The sequence below is a fragment of the Heloderma suspectum genome, chromosome 4, assembly GCF_057233095.1.
Source record: "Heloderma suspectum isolate Gila_16-S chromosome 4, 16-S_ref, whole genome shotgun sequence".
In the NCBI taxonomy this organism is placed as follows: domain Eukaryota; kingdom Metazoa; phylum Chordata; class Lepidosauria; order Squamata; family Helodermatidae; genus Heloderma; species Heloderma suspectum.
In genome coordinates, this window is record NC_139461.1 from 70,660,255 (window position 1) to 70,683,829 (window position 23,575).

The 23,575-nt window shown below is 43.2% G+C and overlaps 2 protein-coding genes across 11 annotated transcripts in view; one reads left to right on the forward strand and one right to left on the reverse strand.

Moving 5' to 3' along the window:
- Positions 1-4,975: 4,975 nt before the first annotated feature.
- Positions 4,976-18,477, reverse strand: MCM4 (minichromosome maintenance complex component 4). Its single transcript, XM_084849597.1, has 16 exons — positions 18,203-18,477; positions 16,633-16,797; positions 15,044-15,204; positions 14,775-14,876; positions 14,324-14,419; positions 14,143-14,238; positions 13,341-13,479; positions 12,659-12,879; positions 11,465-11,585; positions 10,114-10,373; positions 9,161-9,526; positions 8,297-8,424; positions 7,551-7,758; positions 6,736-6,964; positions 6,429-6,562; positions 4,976-5,599 (listed from the first exon to the last, which is right to left on the reverse strand). Exons 1-16 carry the CDS (start codon positions 18,291-18,293, stop codon positions 5,507-5,509), a joined length of 2,610 nt encoding a protein of 869 aa, XP_084705723.1. The 5' UTR covers positions 18,294-18,477; the 3' UTR covers positions 4,976-5,506.
- A 166-nt stretch (positions 18,478-18,643) lies between these two features.
- Positions 18,644-23,575, forward strand: part of PRKDC (protein kinase, DNA-activated, catalytic subunit) — a 164,890-nt gene continuing 159,958 nt past the window's right edge. For all 10 annotated transcript variants that reach the window (XR_014790119.1, XR_014790121.1, XR_014790122.1 and 7 more), the window contains exon 1: positions 18,644-19,322. Coding sequence is in view for 6 of the 10 variants with exons in the window: in XM_084849588.1 (XP_084705714.1) it covers positions 19,154-19,322 (169 nt within the window). In the remaining 4 variants the exon portion in view is untranslated. The remainder of the gene's footprint in view (positions 19,323-23,575) is intronic.

The window sequence follows — 23,575 nt, forward strand, 5'->3', positions numbered from 1 at the left end:
ATTTAAAATTTGTTTTATATGACTTTTGATTGTTAGTCATGTGGATCCAATTCATTACTGCAGGTTATGTTGTTTATAATATTGATCTGTTTTTATTCTTATCTGGCGTACCTTAGGAGAGTGATACAGTCAGGGCCAGAAATATTGGAACAAGGATAACTATTTTGGCAGTTGGCCTCTGTACACCACCACACTGAAGTTGAAAGGAAACACACCTAGATGGGAGCAAAGTCAGGACTTTCAGCTGTAATTCAAGGGGTTTGACAAAAGTGGGGCACTAACCATTCAGGAAGTACAGCCAGTGGCATACACACACACCCAGCGTTGGTGGCTCATAAGTAATGGAATGAATGGCTGACAAGCAGTTGCATGGCCAGATGTGGCCTGTTTCCTGGGTGCCTCATGACCAATCAAGCAGAGAAAAGGCCTGGAGGTGGTTCTGAGTGTTACATTTGCATTTGGTAGCTGTTCACTACCAACATGCGGTCCAAAGAGGTGTCCATGCAAGTGAAGCAGGCCATCATTAGGCTGAGGAAACAACATAAACCCATCAGAGAGATAGCAAAAACATTGGGAGCGGCCAACACAACAGTTTGGAATATCCTGAAAAAGAAGGAATTAACTGGCAAGCTCAGCAACAGCAAAAGGCCTGGAAGACCACAGGAGACAACTAAAGTGGATGACCGCAGAATTCTGCTTGTGGTGAAGAGAAACCCTTTCACAACATCTAGCCAGGTCAAGAACGCTCTTGAGGAGGTAGGCATGTCATTGTCAACATGTACAGTCAAGAGACGGCTTTATGAATGTAAATACAGAGGCTTCACAACAAGGTGGAAACCACTGGTAATGCTCAAGAACAGAAAGGCCAGATTAGCCTTTGCCAGCAAACACCTAAAAAAGCCTGCCCAGTTCTGGAATAAGATTCTTTGGACTGATGAAACCAAGATTAACTTGTACTAGAATGATGGGAAAAGTATGGAGAAGGAAAGGAACAGCTCATGATCCAAAGCATACCACATCATCTGTCAAACATGGTGGAGGCAGTGTTATGGCATGGGCATGTATGGCTGCCAATGGAACCAGGTCACTGGTGTTTATTGATGACCTGACTGCTGAGAAAAGCAGCAGGATGAATTCTGAAGTGTATAGGGCTGTACTTTTTGCTCAGCTTCAGCCGAATGCTGCCAAACTGATCGGATGCCGCTTCATGTTGCTGATGGATAATGACCCAAAACATACAGCAAAAGTTACCCAAGAGTTTCTCAAGGCAAAGAAGTGGGATGTTCTTCAATGGCCAAGTCAGTCACCTGATCTCAACTCAATAGAGCATGCTTTTCACTTACTGAAGACAAGACTGAAGGCAGAAAGACCCACAAACAAGCAGCAGCTGAAGGCAGCTGCAGTGAAGGCCTGGCAAAGCATCTCGAAGGAAGAAACTCAGCATTTGGTCATGTCCATGGGTTCCAGACTTCAGGCAGTCATTGACTGCAAAGGATTTTCATCCAGGTATTAAAGGCGATCCTTAAGTTTGAAATGATGTTGGTTTGTTCCATTACTTATGAGCCACCAACGATGGGTGTGTGTGTATTCCACTGGCTGTCCTTCCTCAATGGTTAGTGCCCCACTTTTGTCAAACCCCTTGAATTACAGCTGAAAGTCCTGACTTCGCTCCCATCTGGGTGTGTTTCCTTTCAACTTCAATGTGGTGGTGTACAGAGGCCAACTGCCAAAACAGTTATCCTTGTTCCAATATTTATGGTCCTGACTGTATATAAACAATTATTACTGGATGGAAAGATGCAGTGCAGATATATTGCACCAGGGGTCCCCAGTGTTTTTGGACCTGTGGGCACATTTGAGAAACCGCTGTGAGCACCACCACAAAATGGGTCCCATGAAGGATGTGCCTAGTCACATACTGGGTGCTGTGGGGACCTGACTAGTCAAAAGAGGTGGGGTGGGGAGAGAGGGAAACTAGAGGCTGGGTGGAAGAACTGGCAAAGGGGTAGAGAGGAGAAAAAGAGCAGGGCTAGAGGCTGGGGGGAAATAGCGAGAGTGGGAAAGGAGCAAGGCTAGGAAGGGAGAGAAAGAAAAAGGCTAGGGATGGGGGAGAGAAATAGCAAGCAAAGGGGTTGGGTAGAGAGAAATGGCAACGCTAGAGGCTGGGAGTGGATACAGAGAAGGTCTGTGTGGATGGAAGATTGGATGGTACCAAGAAGCAACTCTTTCCTTCTCTGCCTGCTGAACAGCTGATCAGCGGCAGGTTCAGGAACAGGAGGGAGAACCTGGCACTGTAATAATTTTCAAGGTTTTAAAAAATTAAAAACAACTTGACAAGCCACCTGAATAACCCAACATGCCATGGGTACTCACAGTGACCTGTGCATGGTTGATAAACAACACTGAGGAAACCATGATATCAGGTTCAGATATCATGACAGGCCACTCTGAAATAAACTAGTGTGATAACCCACTGTGCGTCGTGCAAACCAGATCACTGCCCCTGTTCACGATAAATCATGATAAGCCACACTGAGAATGAGCCACTGTGGGTTGTTTACTCACTAACCCATGATACTCCCGACAGATGATTGGGCTTGCTTCCCCCTTAGTCCTCCCGCCCACTCCCTACACCTATCCCCATGTCCTTTGCAGCACAACTCCTCTTCTATCTTGCCCCTACAGGGGCAAAGTTTCCCAGCACCTCACCCTGCAGACAGGTTAATCTGCCCCCACTTGCAGAGGGCCAAGAAGATACAAACTGATGTGCACAATTCAGAAGCATCACAAAAAATGTTATGAAGTAATCGCTCCAAAAGAGAGTAGTATGTGTGTGTATGTAGGTTATTACATCTTGAACTGACACTCAGTTTCCTCCCTGCTTTCAGAACTTCCCTGGACCCTGTACTCTGAAAGCAGTGACTGAATGGGATGGAGTGATTGGAACGGGTAGAAGCCCCGTTTGTGCAATTAAGAAGCAGTGATAAAGGGGAAAAAAAGTTGCCAATGGGTAGCAGCCATTCCAAAGTGCCATGTTGGTGGAGGGGTGCACATGCCGGAGGAGGGAGGAGTGAGGCTGGAGCTAGCACTGGAGAGATTCAGAGAAGTAGCATAGGCTTTTTGCTGCTCTTGCCAGCTGCTTGGGACAAGTCATACTGCCAGGTCCGCACATCATGACAAGCCATCCCCAGCAACAAGCTATGGATTATCATAGCTTGTTATAGTTAACAACCCACACTGAATTGTCCATGCTGGGTTCGCATGTCATGGTAAGCCATACTGATATAAGGCTCTCAACCCTCCATGGCTTATTGTGTTGTGCGAACTGTCACTAGTTTGGTTCACACAACACAGTAAGCCAACCTGGGAATAACCCATGGTATGCCTGACAGACGACTGGGCTTGCCCTAGCTTGTTCTCCCCATCAGTCCTCTAGCTCGCTCTGGCACATATCCAGGTGCCTTTGTGGCAGAAGTTGTCTTGCCTCCTTGTCCTGGTCCCCTCCCTGCTCTGATTGCTACCCATTTTTGTTCAACACTTTTTCCTTTTTGGGGTTTCGGGAGTATGCAAATGGAGTTGTTTTTAATTATTTATTTCCTGTTCCTTTGCAATTGCACAAGAACGCACTTTCACCTGTCCGATATGTGTAGCCTTGCCTTGTCCATTTCCATGTATGTTTCAGCTCTCTGAGGAAGCACAGAAGAGAGGGAAATTGACAGGGCAAGGCTACACATATAAGGAAATTGACAGGGCAAGATTGCAGATAGGCTAATTTATGCACAGTTGGCAAGGACCTGAGAAGTAAAGAATGGCAGGAAGACACTGACAAGTGTCAGTTCAACATATAATAGTGGAAGATTTCATTGTAAAGTGGGAGATATTGTTCCCCCTATACCACATTTTGGTGCACCTGCTTCTTTTACTTCAGAGCTCCCTCTGACAGCTGAAACATACAAGGAAACGGACAAGGCCACACATATCAGACAGGCAACTCTGCACTCTTTTGTACTTGTGAAGCCCTGAAAAATAAACCAAGTGTCTAATAAGTGATGGTCCCTATAAAGTGCTGTTTGGGCATTGGCCGCGGGACAGTCACTCGTGAGGGAGGCTGGAGGCAGCACTGACAAGACTGTGAAGAGCGGCCCAGGCTTTTGTGCCACTCTTGCCAAGCAGCTCTGTAGCCAATCCCGGCAACCCACATAAAATCGCTCTCCTGGCTTTGGCCAACATGACAACCTACCATGGCTAGCTGCCCATGGTTGTTTGTCATGTTACACAAACCCAGTCAATGGCTGGGTTCAGACAACACAATAACCCACACTCAGGGGTTGAGAATGGGTTGTTGAAACTTGGGTTATCATGTTGTCTGAACCCAGTTGTGCTGACAAACCATGGTTTGTTAACCATGAATAAGCCACAGATCAGAACCCAACAACCATAAGTTCTCTTCATGGGTTGTTCGTGGTTTGTTAGCAATGGCTGGGTTCAGACAACACGACAAACCAAGTTTCAATGACAACCACACTCAGCCTTCAAGTTTTGGTTATGTTGTCTGAACCTGGTGAGCGTGCACAGCAGGTGGGTTTACAAATCACCCCACCACTCATGGCTTGTTCTAGGGTTGTGAAGCGGTTTGTAACCCACCCCCGCTGTGCACCCTCACCAGGTTTGGACGACACAACAAATGGCACCAGCAATGGTCATTATGGTAATGACATGGCCCATGACCAACACATGGCAGGCGGGAAAATAAGCTACAGTGGTTTATTTTCCTTCCCCAATTATGCAAACCTGGTCAATATGTCTGAATGAAGTCTAACTGTAGACCATTATGTTTAAACTGTGGTTTATGTGGGGCTAGGATATCAACCACAGTTAGGTTGCTCTACCTCAAGAGCTACTACATCATGCAGAAGGGAATCAGCTTTTGAAACTGGATGCTGAGCAGATGAAATATGAAAATGGACAAGCAGCTGTAAAATATGGTTTACCTGCTGTATGTCTGGACGGAGTTCCTTTTCTAAAGACTAATAAATGCAAAATATAAACTGACATTGTTCCATCAAACCAATACATATATGTTCAATTTTGGAAATGCACAATAAAATGCAGATTACTGATTGTTCTTTATTACAAACAAAACCTTCACAGACATTATCTAATATGTGGAAGCAGCGCTATAGCCAAACATACAACCCTAAAATTTGCATTCCTATCAAATTGCTATCCATGTTAAGGTTTTAAAAGTACAGAACTTATTTTCTATAAATGCTGAGAGAAAAAGTATGAATAAAATTATAATCCAGATTGCCTAAAGAGTTGTCTTTAAAAGCTAAACATTTGACAGTAATTTTCAGTGGTGATATTTATGGCTTCCCGTCTCAATCCCAGTCCAATAGCAAATGGTATCTTTAAAATTACATAAACATCTTGTACAAAAGCAAGAAGTTGTAACAAGAAACAATTTTTGTAATTCAATTACTGTAAAGTAAAGCTAGGGGTTCATTCAGAGCAGCCTGACAGTCTTCCCAGTCACAGTCAGGAAGTCATCATCAGCCAGTGCATGAAGTGCTTCTTCAAACATTTCTTTAGTAACAGCCTTAAAGAAAAAACACACACACGCTTAAATGGACACACAAATGCTATGCACAACAAATCTGACCTGCAGCCATTGCTCCATCTTATCAACTCCGTTTTGCAGATCTCGAAGTCACACTTCAACAAAAATGTTGAAGGGGAACTTCCACTGTGATGCTACTAATCCAGAGTTGATTGCCAAATTTCATACTGTTGAACACTGGTTTTCAAATTGTGTTGGAGCAGCCTGAGGTTCTCCATGAGAAGACCAGTACTAGTGACAACTGTCCTGGAAGGACAGATCCCCTGGCACTACTGATTTCCTCCTGCAGTGTGCAGCTCTAGAAGAACACTGAGTGTGAGTGTGTTCTAAGTCACATGCTCAGTTCATGCAGGACAAAACCATGAGGCTCAATGCCCCATATGGACTGAGGCCATAATCTCCGGGAATATGCTGGGGTTCCATGGCAGATGTGCATGGGTTCTAACAGCAAGATGAAGTGGGTTTTTAAAAATAAATCAGTAATTAAGATCTGTCAATATCTACAACAGTAACAATAAATAGAAATTAAGGAGAAGAACTATAATTAGAAAAAACTTGAAATACAAACACTGGTTTGGGTAGCACATAACTATTCAGAAGGGAAAAAAGGCTAATAATTACACTGTGTTCCTGTTACATTCGTGAGCCTTATCACAACAATCCAAGTTACAAGGCAACGAGCAACTCATGGTATAGCTTCAAACAACCCATAAGCTGAATTCAGGGTGGGGAGGAGGCTATTCTTGGACACTTCGAATCTTGTGAAAGTGAATAGCACAGACATAGCATGGGTGCACAACAGACTTACTGTTTCAGATTGTGCACGAAGATCATCAAAGAGCTGTTGATATCTTAGAGCTGGTGTTTTACCCTTAGATTGAATAAGTTTCTTCAAAGCTTGAGCTAGTTCTTCTTTGCGTTTACGGGCAGTGGCACTCATTCCTTGAAAAAAGAAAAAAGTCACAATGCTTTCCCCAATACAACAGTCATTTAAGCAACCTCTATAGAACTTCCAGTGCTCCAAATTAGAATACTTTTCATGATTACTGTATCAACTGTATTTAAGCAGCTCATGCATGGCAAATACCAAGATCAATTTGTTTTTAGATATGGACCTGTAGTGAGGATAGATATGTCCACAATTCCAGTCCTTGGATCGGTAGCAGACTGTTTTAGAGCCTCACGATGAAGACGTTTTGCTTCTTCTACATCTATTGTTTCCACCTTGTGAGAAAAGCGCACTTTAGCATGAGCTTCTGCCAGACGAATCAAAGACTCCAACTGTCGAGGATATGCAGAAACCATTCCTCTACCACTTCCAATCTTCCTCATAGCCACATATGCCTAGAGTGGAGAAAAAATGGAAAATAGGTGTGTGTGTAGTTTTTGTTACACGTTTAGCAATCCTTGAAAATATAAGCACTAAAGTGGACAGATATCTTCAAAGATGACAAACCTGAACAATTTTCAATTGTGACAGATTCTGGATATGCTAATCAGGTATTATTTCTGAGTGGAAACCACTTTTAAATGCTTTTATTACAATTTTGCCCACACCAAACTGTATTTTTCCCAGATGAATCCTAACCCCTGGGGCAGATTTTCAGGGGCATAGAGGGCTGCATAGGAGAGGAGACAATTGGCAAAGCCCTTCACCCATCCTGCCCTGAGCAGTCACCAGTTCATGGAATTCTGCTCCATGCTGCTCTGGATTCAACCCACTGCAGGGTCCCATGTACCTAAATAGCTTTCATGATTACGTCCTTGGCATATGAAACCAATAAAACCTATTTTTCTGGAAACGCTTTGAAATCATTACGTTTACTTCCAGCTAGGTCTTTAAAGGGTTGCATTAGACTCCAACTGCAGATCGATAGTGTAAATGAAAAAATGATCCAAGAGAGTTTAAAATGCTTTAGCCTACTCTTACCTCAATGAGAGCTTGACTTGCTTCTTCACTTAGTCTTGGACTGACATAACTCCGAGCATAAGCAATATAATCCCTTAATACTGCCATATCCATGTATTCCTCTTCCACCTGCTCTTCAGTTTGATAGTATAATGCAACCAAATGGTGAGCCAAGCGTCTATCATATGCCTCATCTCGTGGGTCCAGCATGAGGAAAATGAGGTCAAACCTATAAGGAAGAATACCACCACCCTATCAACCATTTTTCCATTGGTGTAATTGTTGCCTTATGGCTCTGATCAAGCTGTCAGAAATGTAACACTGCTGCCAGGTCAAATACATGGCATTATACTCAAGCTCTAAGATGATGCGCATTTTATCTGGAAAGCAAACTTCTCTATATAGTAAGAGAATACATAATACGTTTTTTCTTTTCATGTGGTATCTCTGCCCCATAATCGGTAAATTTTGTAGTCTGGAGCTTGGCAATTCTCTGGACCAAAGGAAAAACTTCAAATTGTCAGCTGACTTTGGCAGCCTACACAGGTTCCCATGTGTATAGATCCAAAGAGTTGCCAATAAGTCTCAACATCCATTAAAAATGCCTCCCACTGCAGTATGCAAAGAGCTGCATACATTGAGAGGACAATGAAAATGTTCCCACCATCTGGGCTCCAAAAAGCTGCGACTGGAAATATAAGATAGAAATCATTGGAGGAGGATTTTTTTCCCATGCAGGCAGCAATAAAGTATGTCTCAGGGTATACCTAGATAACAACGTATGGGGAAGTTGAATATTTTCAATTGTAGTTTTCTTCGGATTCCACTGGGATTCTATTGGATTAGCAGCTGCCAGGATGGAGGTACGAGCATTCAACTGGCAAATAATTCCAGCCTGTGAGGAAGGAAAGATCTGAAATTCATCTACAGCTCTAGTAGAATCAAAGTTAGATTATCATTTTACATGCAGGCCACAGCCAAAAAAGGCCACTATGTCAAACAGTTATGAGATTCAATCACCTGTGTTTAAGTGAACTAATTATCAATTCGCCTGTTTTCTATTCCAGTCAGTCATCCATGTCTTCCTCCAGAATACTCCATTCCATTCCCTCCCTCACCTGGTTTTCTTTCCCCTCCTGTCAACAGTCGGCATTCTGTGGCCACTAAGGATGCTTAGTCCTCATTAGACTGTTTCTAGCTTTTTCCTCCCTTAGGTTTTTTTTTAATCAGATATTTTTATACTTCTGTAAACCCTGGGGCCCTGCCATGACTGCTAATACCTCCCCCTCTGATGCATGTGTGGTGCCATGAGAAGGGGCCATGGCTCAGTGACAGAAGACCTGCTTTGCATGCAGAAGGTCCAAGGTTCAATTCCTGGCATCTCCAGGTAGGGCTGGAAAAACCTCTGCCTGAAACCTTGGAGAGCTGCTGCCAGTCAATGTCGACAATGCTGGGGCAGTGGTCTGACTCAGCACAAGGCAGCTTCCTACGTTCCATTTTGGCTACATAAATATTGGCACTCATGTCTAAACATCTGAATAAGACAGTGATACAAATACCAGATCACACTCTCTCCTCGACTGAAGAAAAGTTGCTTAGTTATCGCAGAGATATTTTCAGCAAGTTTTTACCTTAGCAATAGACAGTGTTTGTTGTTCCATGACTTCATGAAGCACTGATCTTGTACTTTCATTCATTTTATCAAACTCGTCAATACAGCAAATCCCATTATCACTGAGGACCAAGGCTCCTGTCTGTAGTACTAACTGTCTCGTTTCAGGATCCTTCATCACATATGCTGTAAGGCCAACAGCACTAGAGCCTTTCCCAGATGTATACTGGCCTCTTGGAACTAGATTATAGATATACTGAAGTAACTGTGACTTGCTGGTACCAGGATCTCCACAGAGCAGAATGTTGATCTCAGCACGAAAATTACCTCTGCCAGTGTGGCTGAAATCTTTCCTTGATCCTCCAAATAGCTGAAGAAGAATGCCCTGGAAAATGGAGTATTTCAATGACAAGCTTATTTTCCTAAATGGGAGATCAATTATTTATGAATATATCTACATGCATAATTTAATGTCCTCTGATTTAGAGATGAACTGGATGCCTCCAGTGCTTTGTGGAAACAGATTTTCTGTGAGCCGCATGTTGGCCATCCCTGCTTTATGTACTCCCAATATGAACTGCTTCCATTCATTTTCCTTTCGTATCACTGGTGGTGAAAAATACTTCACCTATAGTGGGAAGTTCTTAATCGGTAGCACAAAGAATAAAGATGTATGTTTTTTCATATCTAAATTTCTTTAGAAATTATCTTAGTAGAGAAAGGTGATGCTTATATAATTAAAATACATACTTCCATCTTAACTTCACAGTCCTTGAGCTCCTAAGCCCACACCATATTCTATACCAGCTTTAAGCAGTTTCTGAAGTCACTAAGTTATGTTTTCACATATAAACGATTATGTCTTAGTTTATACGTCATGATAGGCATGCACAGAATTTGATGTATTTCATCAATATGACAGATGTAGTAATCTGGCTCCAATAGTCAGGTATATTTTGTAGCTTTGCTTACCTTTTTAATATCTTCATGCTCATAAATACTCGGAGCAAGAGCTGAAGAAAGCCTATCATAAATATCTGGCTTTCTGGAAAGCTCTTGAAGCATTTTCTCACGCTCCTCCGTAAACATTTTCTGTTCTGCTCCATCTTCAATGCCATGCAAACGTTTTGAATCAGTTTTGCAGTAATGAATAACATCAATGTGAGTCTTATAGACAGATCTTACACTGCTCATTCTTGGAATGACACGAACTGGGACTGCTCTGTAGATGCCTGATTAAACATAAAATATTATTATACCTATCAAATAAAAAAGACATTGCACATTTCCTGTCCATGTAAGACATTAACCCAACAGCTTTAGATTTGGAGTAGGCTATGCAGTCACTTAATAGATCAGTAATTCCCAAAGACGATATCATATAATTTAGTCCCAAAATATGGATAGTCACAATACAGTGACAAGCAAGCTAAACAGATACAGTGACTTCCTTGGTTAATTTTTCCATGTAGGAATGTGTGTATATTCTAGGTTCTGTAATGTTATGAAGTATCACAAAACTGTTTTTTGGCACCAGAGTACATGGCTCAAGCAATCAACATGCATCAGTGTTTGTTTTGTTTTTATCAGTAGAAACATATAAGCCCAATAACTCATAACATCTGGTAAATAATTTCTAGGATCTGTACAATAAATAAGTTGAATACAATAACTATATGTATGTTAATACTTCTGGGAGCAATCCTATGGCCGCTAGACAGTGGCTAAATGGCCATAGGATAGCTTGTTTTCCGGGAACTGACCTCAGAGCCCGCACGCTGAGGTCGGTTCCCAGAGAACTGACCTTCCCCCACTTCAGCACTGCCTTGGAGGCAGCATGGAACAGCCCCATCCTCTGGGCTCGCAAGAGGAGTAAAGAGCGGCCGAAAAGGGGTGTGTCTGGGGGCGCAGCTGCAGCTGGCCAGCCACAGCTGGCTGTCTAGTCAAAAATGCAAGGCAGGAGAAGCGCTGAGGGAACAATCCCCTCTGCGTTCCTCCTGCCCAGCATTGGATAGGTGGTCACCTCCGAGTTTGGAGGCTGCCACCTATCTGGATAGGATTGTGCCCTTAGTTTTTAAACAAGTGGATGAAACGGCACATACCAACTACACCTGCATTTACAGCTGACAAAAACATGTGAATGCAAAAAAATTAAGCAGGTACTCCTAATAATCCATATTAATAATCTCTCCTACTCTTTTAGCATACTAATTCTAAACTATCTGAAAATAAAACAAGATACTATTCCACACTGTATTTCGTATTTTTTTTTAAAAAAGAATTAAATAAATTGATTATGGTGGCAATCAAATATTTCTCTTACCTGTAATGTTAACTCTGTCACCTGGCTGAACCTTGTCCACTAGATCATCGTGAGCAAAGAGAAAAATTGTGTATGGTGTCTGGCCAGCTGGCATATCATCTGGAGACTCCTGCAGTTTGATCTGACATGAAACCACTGCTTACTTAAAAGAAATATTATTACATTTGATCAGACTAACTAATTGTTAGAAATATTGGATGCAAGGTTTTGAAACTACACATTCTTTTTCAGACATAGTTATTGAGTGCAAAGAGTAAACAATGTTGCTTCACTAGGCTGCATTGCTCTTTAGATTGGAAAAAGCACCAGTGCAGAAGGCAAAGTTCAGGTCTGCAATTGTGCTACCTTGGTCAGAGTACGTAGCAACTGTCCCAAGGCACTCAGCTGAATGGTAGCCAGAGAAGTCTGCCCAGTTGTATTTCTGCTAGACAAATAACTATTGGCAAGAGCCAGAGCATCTCGGTCTTTCCTTGCTTAGGGAAATATAGCAGGGCTTCTCTGGCAGCAATTTCTCCCTCTATGTATCTCATCTTTGGGTAGTTGGGGAGAGATGTGGGAAGAGACGGCAGGATGTGAATACCCCACAATATTCCCAGGCTATGGAAACTACGTTACAAATATGTCCATCTCCAACGTCTTGGGGTGAATCTAATGGATTTTTGGAATACAGATCAGGAGTGTCCACATGTAGTGTACATTTTAAAATGCTCACTCTTTGAATCATAGAATCTTTTCTGTAAGTTCCTTCCTTCCCCTGCTCCCCCGATATATTTTAATGCAGAGTGCACGTGTGTGTGTGTGTATGTATGTGTGTGTGTGTATATATATATATATATATAAACAAACACACACACACACACACACACGCCAAATCTATCGGAGAAAGAAGCATATTGCTACCTCTGACTTAGCCTTGACAAATGAATCCAGGAATTGATACCCTCCAAACAGGACAATTTTAAAAAGGTGTAATCTGTAATCCACACTATAAAATTAACTGGTTAGGGATACTGGTTAGGTATCAAGGTGTGCCTTGATTAGTATGTGGCAGGGGTGGGATTTGTAAATCATTAGTTGTGTAGTATTGGAAGGTATGGGAAGCATATCAATAGTTTTGCAAAATGTACAAGTAGCAATAGACTGTTGAAAATTAAGCATATACGAACTTTTCAATTGAAGGAAAGAGTAACATACCATCTGTTTATCTGAGAACAAAGAACGATTGTGGATCAAAGCCATACTATGTGTGGTGTTACAGTTCTTGCATGCTGATGGCTCAGCAATCCTGCCACGATCAATTTCTACTCTTGCTGTGAAAGCACAGACCTGGCACTTGAAGAAAGCTTCTTGCATTTCTGGAATTAACTGGGAGGTTCTGATTACCATGCCGTTTATAGTGATAAGCTGGTCAATGTCTATGATATTAAAAAAAGAAAAAAGATCCATCACATTATGGTTCAATGTAGTTAATCATTATGTGATTAACATAATTAAAAGCCATTAGCATAAAACAGCCATCTGGCATCTCTAAACATACATCAAGTAAGACCATAAGGATGAATAAGCACAAATTGTGTAATATCCACTGTGGAATTACATCTTTATGTAGAATAAGTTCTTCTGCATCAGTTGCTTGCTATCAAATTAGGACGTGATATCCCCCATATGGAAGTTGTAGATATGATCACTAGTTTTTGATCTTCCTTTGAAGCTGACATACCTGTCAGCATAAAGTTACATTATTGATAAAGTGGAACTCAAATTCAGTTTGCTGCAAACAAATAAGGCTACTCATCTGGCAACTGTTTTCCTAAGACTGAGCAGTCTATATTATTAAAGAAACTACTATTTATTAAAGATACCCAAAGCATCTTACCTTCTGGGTTCAGGCTCCGCATATTTCTGGTCTTTAATGCATTGTATGGTCTAACTTGAATTTGATGTTCCAGTATTGAGTCAGGGTAACGATCAAAGAAAATTTCATTAGCAGCCATATCAAATGTTGGAATAACTTCCTGTACAAATTGGATATAAACCACAAGTGTACGTTAATACTTGCTTCCGTGCAAGCACAGCACATATGAAAACTTACTTTATAAGCCTATTGACTATTAGATGTGACCAGCACTGGCTTCACTAATTGTAACATTTTATAAATAAATAAATAAAAGAATGTACACTGGCATCCAAAGACATTGCCTTTTGTCTCTTGCATGGTGCCTAGTTGTTTTGTTTTTATGTACATACCTGGATCCAAAGAACCAAGAGATTAATTCTAACGGCCCCAAAGGCTTCAAACTTGTCAAACAGTAGCTCCCAATGCTTCATGCCAAATCTCTTTTAAAACTAAGGCTGCAATCCTATACACATGTATCTGGGTGTAAGCTTCATTGAACTCAATAGGGTTTATGTCTGTGGGTGAGACTTCTTTTGAATAACATGTATAGGATTGCACCATAACAGGAATTATTACATACTAGAATTAGTGAATAAGCAATTCCATACGATAGCAGCACTTCATTTTTTCTATACCATTATTGTGGCATGAACCTATCGTGCCATCAATGCGTATCTGAAGTAACTAAAGCAATAGATCCAGATTACGCTCACTAACGTTTTAGTTCTGGTTGCTATTATAGTTCTTGCATTGAAGAGCCTACTGAAACTGTTTGTCTTACCTGGGGATAGCACACCAGCTGTTTGTAAAGATTTTCATCAAATGATTTTAGATGGTCACAGTTTACGTTCAAAAATGGTTCCCCAACCAAATTTATCTGTAAAACATTTAGTCATTCATTAACAATTAGCATTTAAATCTTAAAACTTACGCCATGATGAAACAATACTGCTATATCATACCTCCTCTAGTCTCTGCATATACAGAGGCTCATTAAGGTCCAAGCCAATGTTCTCATCTTCTTTAGCCGTTGGATCAATGAAACGCTGAAGAAATCTCTGAATATTTGAGAACAAGAACAGAACACAGTTTTGGTGTCTGGGTTCATCCAACAGAAGCAGGGCAGGGTAAAAACGCTGTAACATTCATGCCCCAGTGATTTCTTCATGAGATATGGATTTCATGTAATCTGATGTGAATACTGTGATTGACCACCACTAATTTGTTTAAATTTTAGACAAATTTATCTTGGGAAGAAAAGCTTTCCACAGACATCACTACATATTTATTCCCCACATTGACGGTGTTATTTCACACCGAAATGTTATCTTTTAAAAAGAAACTAAAGAAATACTGCCAATATATAAGAATATAAACACATTTTTACAAGTGTCATAACCATTATCCACTCACCTGGAACTTTTCTTTGCATGAGGCCACATTGACATCTGTTCCCCAAATCACAAGCTTTTGTCCAAAAGACTGTTCACTTGCCACTGCATCCTCCGCTGCAGTCTAAGTACAAGAATAAACTATCAATATTAAATTTAAGGCTGCAATCCAACACTCAAGTATCAGAGTAAGTTCCATTGCATTCAGTGGGTGAGGTGTCTTTTCAATCAATATGCATAAGATTGGTCTGTATCTTAACCAATGTCACCTGTAAAATGTGGAATACTTACCATATCAGAATGCAGATCCACCTGCCTGGCTTTATGGACAGAGCCAAGATCAGCCCTCTGTCGAACTGGAGTCCCTCGCACACCACTCCTTGGGGTTCCTTCTACTCTAGAGCTGGGCGTGCCATAGGTCAGTGGTGAACTAATATCCAAGTCCAGTGGAACTGTTGCAAATAAAATATGATTTTAAAATACTAATGTTACTATTTATTTCTTTTACCCAGGCTTGCTGATTTGCTTCCCTCAAGAAAGGACAGGCAACAATCAGCATGCAACTTTACAGAACTATGCAAACCTCCTTTTAAAAAAATCAATAAACTGCATTAACAGACACACTTGTACCAAAACTGGATTAGCTCCATTCAAAACAACTAGACTGAGCTTTAAGTTTGTAAATACTGCTTAGGCAGCTTGTACATTGTTCACCTACGGTGTTAACAGAGACCACCTGAAGTACTAACAGTGAACATCTCACAGGCGAATGTTTGGAGTGGGTTGATAACTGCAATATTGTCACATCTGTGATGCATCAGAGCTATCAAATGACCAGTTATCATGCACAGATGACCATCCTACAATGGCTTCACTAAACACAGCCATCTGAGCCTACCTCAAGTCTGAGAATGCACAAAGATTGAACACACTAGTTGATCAAATCTATTTACTTGTGACCAGTTGACACTGTGAGTACATTTTACATAGATGAATATGATAATATTCCAATACAATAAGCTCTTATGGATGCAACACACCCGAGGTTTAACACTTTGACCCATCAGCAACAACACACAGTCAATAAACTGCGGGTTGTTGAAAATGCAGCAGGAGCGAGTGTGTGAACTGGTTCTCGCCTGCTTCTCCTGTGATAAACAAGTCAGTCCCGAGGTTGTTTACGTGATGTTTGAACCCAGAACTCTTACTAGGGGATGAACGGGGTGTCCCTGTGTTGTTTATTGCAATGGAAGCAGGCAGGCAGGCGCCCAGGAACTAGCACACACACTCAATCCCACTGTATTTCCCACAACCTATGGTTTGTTAACCATGGACTGTTCCTAATATGAAAACCAGACCTTTGTTTCAATTATTGCAGAGGGAGTTAAGCATGTGATTAGATATCTCCTAATGAAATTAATGGGAATTTAAAGCCCATAAGTTTAGATAGATCATTCCTGGTGTGTTTTATTCTGTATTTGTATTAATTCTTTTTTTTAATCAATGAACATCTATGGACAATTAAAGGGCCTGCATTCGTTTGCATTTCCCCCCTCCTTTTCCCCCCTTGCATCAGTTGGATTTCACAGTGGTCATAATCCAGAGAATTGCACATACCACAGAAGGCTGAGCATATCCATTGAGCTTTTGGAGCTGGAAAGCAGAAGTATCTGGACTGAGCCTAGATACTCTCTTCTCCCTGGGCATCCCCTCTATTCCCCAGCACCCAAGTAAGAGCAACACCGAAAAATGTTATTATTTTTAAGGTCACCAAGTGAATGGCATCACAAAATCCTATTTTAAACATCTCAACATCTGACAATTAAAAAATGAGCTATTTGATGCTGCTACTAACTTCCTCAGTCCAAAGCCAAAAGTACCTGAATGTTGGAACTGCGGCGGACTGGAAAATAAAGCATCTTGAACATTTGGGCTTTGTGTGTCAATTGGTGGAGAAGTTGGCATTGGTTGCAACCCTCCAGTGGAGGTGGAGTCATCTGGGCGATGTCGTTGTGATGGAGGGGATTGCACATCTTCAGAAAGAGCTGCAACAAGATAAGACTTAAGGAACAAGTTTACCTACACTGTTGTATGTTTATTTCACCTTTCATATCTATAAGTAGCAGACCTTTATTTTTCTAAAACAGGTGGTATAAAAAATAAAAAAGACAGTTCATTTTATTTAATACTGATTTTTCACTTTTTGATTAAAAGCTGGTAAGCCAATAAGCATAACCCAAGTTACTGATACTACAGAATTACTATCTGGGCTTGTAAATGAGAGAAAAGGAAAATGGCATCCAAGACAAGTAGTTGTACTGGGTAGCATAGATAGTTATAACACAGGTTCCCTACTTCATCCAGGTGAAAACTACTTGCACAAGGAAGCTTAAGGTTATCTTAAGCAATTAACTCCCCTTGATACCTGCCAAATAAGTTATTGCGCTTTATCCAACTGGGGGTTCATTTAGGGAAAGAAATTTAACCCAAATGAAGAACTGGAACAGTCTATTGACAAAGAGATAAATGAAGTGTCACTGCAACTCCTCTTCAGTGTCACTGCAACTCCTTCTCCTTAGTATGTGAAGGAAATATGGTTATGAAAACTATTCACCACTTCACCCCTCATTCAAGCTTAGATAAATACCGCTACACAGTGAAAACTGTTCAGCATGTTACCGCTCAAACCATGCATCTGGCAGGTGAATATAAGGACACAAGTAGCCTTGCAGCTTCCCTGGATATCTTTGCATCTTGTTTTCCTGAGCATAAATATGCAGCTAGAGCAAGGTCATATTGCATTAAGAGAAGCATAATGTCCAGATCACAGGAAGTAATAGCTTTGCTGTGGCTGGCCAGGCTGCATTCTGAGTACTGAGTCCAGCGCTGGGTGCCACATTTCAAGAAGGAAACTGACCAACTGGAGCACAACCAGAAAAGAGTAACCACCATGGTGGGGCATCTGGAAACCAAGTCCTATGGGAAATGGTTGAAAAAGCTGGGTATGTTTAGTCTGAAGAACAGAAAGCTAAGGGGAGACATGATAGCAGTCTTCAAATATCAGAAGGTTTGCCATGGAGAAGATGAAGCAGACGTTTCTCTCTGACTACAGAGGGCAGGCTTAGAACTAATGAGTGGAAATTGCAGAGAAGCAGATTTCAGGTAAGCATTAGATGAAACTTCCTAACTGTAGGAACCGATAGATGGTTGCACCGACTGCCTCAGGAGGTGGTGTGCTCCCTTTTGCTGCCTAAAGAGATTGAGGCTGCATGTCAGAGGGTACTGTAGTTGCATCCTACATTGCAGATCTTGCGCTGACCAAGGGGTTGGACTAGATGACCTCTAAGAGTCCTCCCAGCTCTACGACTCTGACTGTAAATCAAGGAACGAACATCACGAAAGGGAGCCTGTAACTGCAGAAGCGCCGGCGGAACAGTGATAGCAACTTACGCGTGGCGGGGTTCGTGCCGCCGCCCGGGCTGGCTCCGCGTCTGTGGCGTTTACTGCCGCGGCGACTCGGGGTAGACGCTGGCGAGGACATCGCTCGAGAAACCCTGGGGCGGAGGAGGGCGAGAAGGAACACGAAAACGACGACCTCAGGGAGCAGCCGCGCGAGAAGGAACGAAGGCGGCGGAGGGCCGTCACCCAAGCCCGCGCGCCCTTCAAGTAGACCGGACGAATCCTCTTTTCACAGCACCAGCCGCTCCTTTCTGATCACTTCCCCCAGGAAGGGGGCCGGTAGGCGAAGGACGAGAAAGATTCCGCGCCAAAACGGTCATGTGACCCCCCGCTTTCGCGGGCTTTCCCACCAATCGTGAAGTGGGGGAGACCAACTCCGAAAGGGGGGGGGTGGCCAGCGCCATTCTTCTCACATTTGTGGTCGACGATTTTGAGTGATGCAGGTTGACCGAGTGACGCCGTTCCAAACCTGAGGGCGGCGTGCTTTCGAACACTTTTCTTCAGCGTCGAGTCCCCGTCCCCCCCCCCCAATCCTAAAATGTCTCACATTTAACAGGATTTCGCCGTCGCTAGGAAGAGGAAGAGTTTACAACGTTACCAGGACCGGGGGGGGGGGGGGGGAGAGGTTGACGACACGCGCCGCTCCAGCGGGAGGAGCTTCTAGAATCGGCTTCCCCTGAGCGCTGTTTGGAGGAAGCGAGGCGGCGCCATCCAAAAGTGCCCCTTCGGAGCGTTCCGTTTGCGGCCAGGAAACATGGCCCACCCTGCAGGCTACAATGGTTTCGTCCGACCTCAGCCCCCTCCTTCCTCTGCTCTCCTGAAACCCGTCGCGTAGCTTCTCCACCCTCCCCGCGAACGTTGCCCTTTCCCTCCCCGGATCCGCCGGTGGCCTTGGCCCAGGCCGCTCGCCCGCGCGTCTCTGAGGCGGCAAAGCCGGGCGACATGGCGACCCCGCTCGCGGTGCCCGGCGGCGGGGGACTGCGGGACTGCCTGCTCCAGCTGCACGGCACCCTGCGGAGCCCGGACCCTGGCAGCGGAGCCCTTCACGGCCACAGCTTGATCCGTTCCGTAGCGGAGACGTGCGTGACTAGCGGCGGGGACGGCGTCCTGGGTGCGTAACAGCTCGACGGGGAGAGTGCCTGCCTGAGGGCTCGGGGGTGTCGCGATCTCAGGCGGTTCGGTGTGGATCCCGTAGGCTCGTGCTTCGGGCTGCAGCGTGGTGAATGAGACCCGACGTTGTGGAACTCGGCCGTGGAAGCTCGCTGGGTGGCTTTGGGCCAGTCGCAGACTCTCCACCCAACCTACCTCACAGGGGGGTTGTTAGGATGAAATGGAAAGGAGGCGGACTATGTACGCCGCCTTGAGCTCCTTAAGGAGGAAAAAAGGCGGGCTATAAATGACATAAACCCGTTTTATTCCCTCAAATGGGTTATGGCCCTTGACCTGTGGAACTCCCTGCCACCTGAAGCTTCCGCGAGGCTTACTTTCTAGTATGGTTTCGTAGGGTTTTAACCGTGGTGTCCAATCGGACACTTATTTACTCTAAAATAAGTTCCATTGAGTTCAGTAGGATTGACTCCCAGGTAAATTGTTCATAGGATTGCAGACGTTCAGCCCTAGCCGATGCGTGCTTACTCGGAAGTAAGGCCCGCAGTGTTCAGTGAGGCTTACTTCCTAGTAAGTGTGTTTAAGACTACAGCCTAAGTAATCCTAAGCACACTTACTAAGTAAGTCTTTTTGGCGCCAGTGCAACAGAGCTCTGAGTAAACAAACATGGGATTGTGTGGTGAGACTGCAGTCCTGAGCACACTTACTTGAGACCAAGCCCCGAGTGTTATCCTGTCCTTCAAATAAAATAAATGGCTTTATTTAAAAAAAACTTTAAGCTGCTTTTTAGGACCATACCCCTACGAAGTGATGTACAGAAAGGAGTAAGACACAATACAAAGATATAACCATGTGAGACAAATGTAGAGATTACTTCTGTCGAAGTTTTTCTGATACACAAGCAATTTATCATCTCCGTTAAAGGCAGCAGTGAAGAGGGAGATCTTAGTGGCCCACCTAAACACTTGTAATGAAGGGGCTCTTATGCACACTAACCTCACCAATCCTAATGGCAGGCACTTGAGAAGGGCCCCCTGCAGCAGGTCTTAGTGTATGGACTTTATTATACAGGTGAAGATTTACTTCCTAGCAATCTTGCCTTAAACTAGTCTGTAAATCTGAACAAAATCTTATTTTGTCATCTTCTTTTTTTAAGGTAGATGGTTATAATAGCGTGCTCAGTATATTTGTGACAAATTTTGTACTTTGAACTGGTTAGAGTTCATGGCAGGGAAGGTTAATTTCAAGTCATCTGTAAAATAACTGGCCCCTAAATAGCTCACAGTGGGACTTGTTTCATGAGAAGACATGCTGGTCATGCTGTTTTATTTCATGAGAAAGACATGCTGGTCATGCTGTTAGGTCAGATTTGGGAAACCTTAATTGGCTGGGGGGCTGCATGATGTCTGGGGTGGGGCCAGACCCCTTGATATATCTGGTTCCCAGCTGAAGCACTGGTGTTTCAGTTGGGGACCTGGTTTTTCTGCATTCTGGCTCTTCAGCCAAGGCACTCCTCCAACTGGTGCCTCCCTTAAGGGGAATCTCTGCTATTATCTCTTATCAGTGGTCTGAGATAACAGCAGAGATTCTCCATAATGTGTCACTTGTTCTCCCAATTGTGACATGCAGGGGGAATCCCTGATCAGAGATAAGAGCAGGGATTCCTCTTCCCACTAACCTGGGGGGGTGGTTGTGGGGGGGGGCTAGGGCGGAGCCTCCCATCAACTGGGTGTTGAACCTCTGCTGCGTGGAGGTTCCCCATCCCTGTGCTAGGTGCTTAGCTGTGGTAGATGTGAAGTTTGAACATGGGGACTTCCCAACTCATACTCTTTTAGCCATTATGCTGTATCAGCTCATGAGTCAAATGAAGATCATCTAGCTGCTACTTTACTGCACGTACATGAAATTGGGAAGCCACTAACAAGTGGACATACTGCAAAAGTGATCTTGTGTGTGAAGCTGTACACTCTTATTTTCAACATTTGTATATAGCCAGGTAGGAAAAATATGTTTGAGATTGCATTAGATACGCTCTCAAATTACTCTTTAATTCATAGTTAGTAATTGCAGTTCTGCTTCTCCCACAAACTGAAAAATCAGCTATACCTAATAACCACTCCAGAACACTGTCCCAGTTTAGATGTAATGTGCACAACTCTCAGGCTCATGTGCTCCTTGTTCTCCTTTCTTCCTCTGGCACAACTGCAAGGAGGACTTTGGAAATATCCACTATTAAACTAAAGAGAGTACCCCATTATGTCTGAAGCCAGGGAACTCTAGTTAGTTTAAACTGGTTATTGAACAAGCTGGGATCATAAACCATGATCTGATCTTGATTGAATAAACCATAAATTAAACTAACCAGAGTTCCCTTGCATTGGATGTAAAGGACTTAGATGTACTAAGGAGATCAGATGCTCAGATAGCCTGTTTGTCCTTCTCATGGAGGAGAGGAGTTAACCCATTCCTTTCAAGTCCACACTTCGCTGACTGGAAGGGCACTTCATGGTAAGTCCAACTTTCCGATCCCTCAAAAGCAGGTGCTGTACAGCAGTCTTCCTTTGCCTCCAGCACTTCCTGCTGCCTTTGAGGATGATTCAGTTTCAAGGACTGCTTGCTGAAGTTCCCTCTGGTCAGACCTTTCTTGAACTGCCTGCTGCTGGGCTCTGCTGCCTGCTTGAAGCTTTGCCATAACCTCAGAGCCCAACTTTCTGCTTCTCTCAGCAACCAGGTTCAGTTTTCAAGTTTTCTCCTTGCTCTGCTCTCTTCCACCATCTGCTCTCTTCCAGCTGTCAGTCTCCAACTGACCATTTTTTAAATGTCCTGACCAAAACCTCTGACCAATCACATTCTTTATGAACCTTCTAACTAACAAACCAGCTTGTTGACCCTTTGTCCATTCCAAATTGTACTTTGCTATCCACATGGTAGTGCGGTAGTGGCCGCGGTGGCTTAGTGGTTAAGATGCTGAACTGCAGACTGGAAGGTCGGCAGGTCAGCAGTTCAAGACCCTAGTCTGTGTGACGGAGTGAGCTCCCGTCTTCAGTCCCAGCTTCTGCCAACCTAGCAGTTCGAAAGCAAGAAATTGCAAGTAGATAAATAGGTACTGCCTCGGCGGGAAAGGTAACAGCGATCCGTGCACCTCGGTGTTCAGTCATGCCGGCCACATGACCACGGAAGCGTCTTCGGACAGCGCTGGCTCTTCAGCTTAGAAAGGGGGATGAGCACCGCACCCTAGAGTCGGACACGACTGGTTGGGGACACCTTTACCTTTTTATCCACATGGTACATCTATAATTGAAGGCAGCTTTTCCCCCTAGTCATTTTCAAATTGTCAGTAATTATAACCAAGGCAGCCACTACATAAGCTACTGTCTTATGCCCAATACACAGTAGCAAAACCAGGTGTTTAGCCTATTTGACTACATTATAACCATGCAGTTGTCACTCACAGAATACAAACACTACAAAACATAAACAGATAAAAATATAGTGACTAGGTTTGCACAATATGCTGTGTTTAAGCCACGATGAGCTGCGGTGCCTGCAGGCACCATCCTGAATATGACACCCCCCCCCCCCGCCACGTTACCTGGCTGTGTTCACATGACATAACAACCCAGGGTCGGGGGTTAAACATTCAGGATATCATCCACGAGTGTTGCACCACAACAAGCCACAGCATGTCATGCAGACAGCCCCAGTGTTTCTTCACAGTTTTAAACAGTCTTTAAATGTGCTTTGTTATGTAAATTACCATGGGAGCTTATTATGCAGGAATGTGGTTTAGAAAATTTTAAATAAACTGTGGAAGGGATACGAACCATAAACTTGCCCATAACCTATAATAAATGGCAACCTGTGAGCATTATAGCAAAGCCGTGAAGTCTCCCTGAAGATAATAGTTACTACAATTTATGCAAAAATAAATAAAAAGCCAACAATAAATGTATTGTCATTTCCTTGACAACAGATATCCTTGCAGTGTTTACTCACTGTAAGATAAAGACACCTATTGAAAGAATAGTTGGGTACTATATTTCATCTACTTGCAGTAAGAAATTTGCTGGCTTATATAAGGGTATTAGCAGTGTCCCCTCTCCAGAAATACACAAACAAATAATATCCTAGGATATCTCTGAAGATGAGGATGCTGACATTTCTTTGCTACATTGCTAATGGCAATGTGTGAATAAGGCTTGGAGAAGATATTTTCTTTAAAGCTATTTGATAAAGCATTGCTTTTCTGCAAGGAAA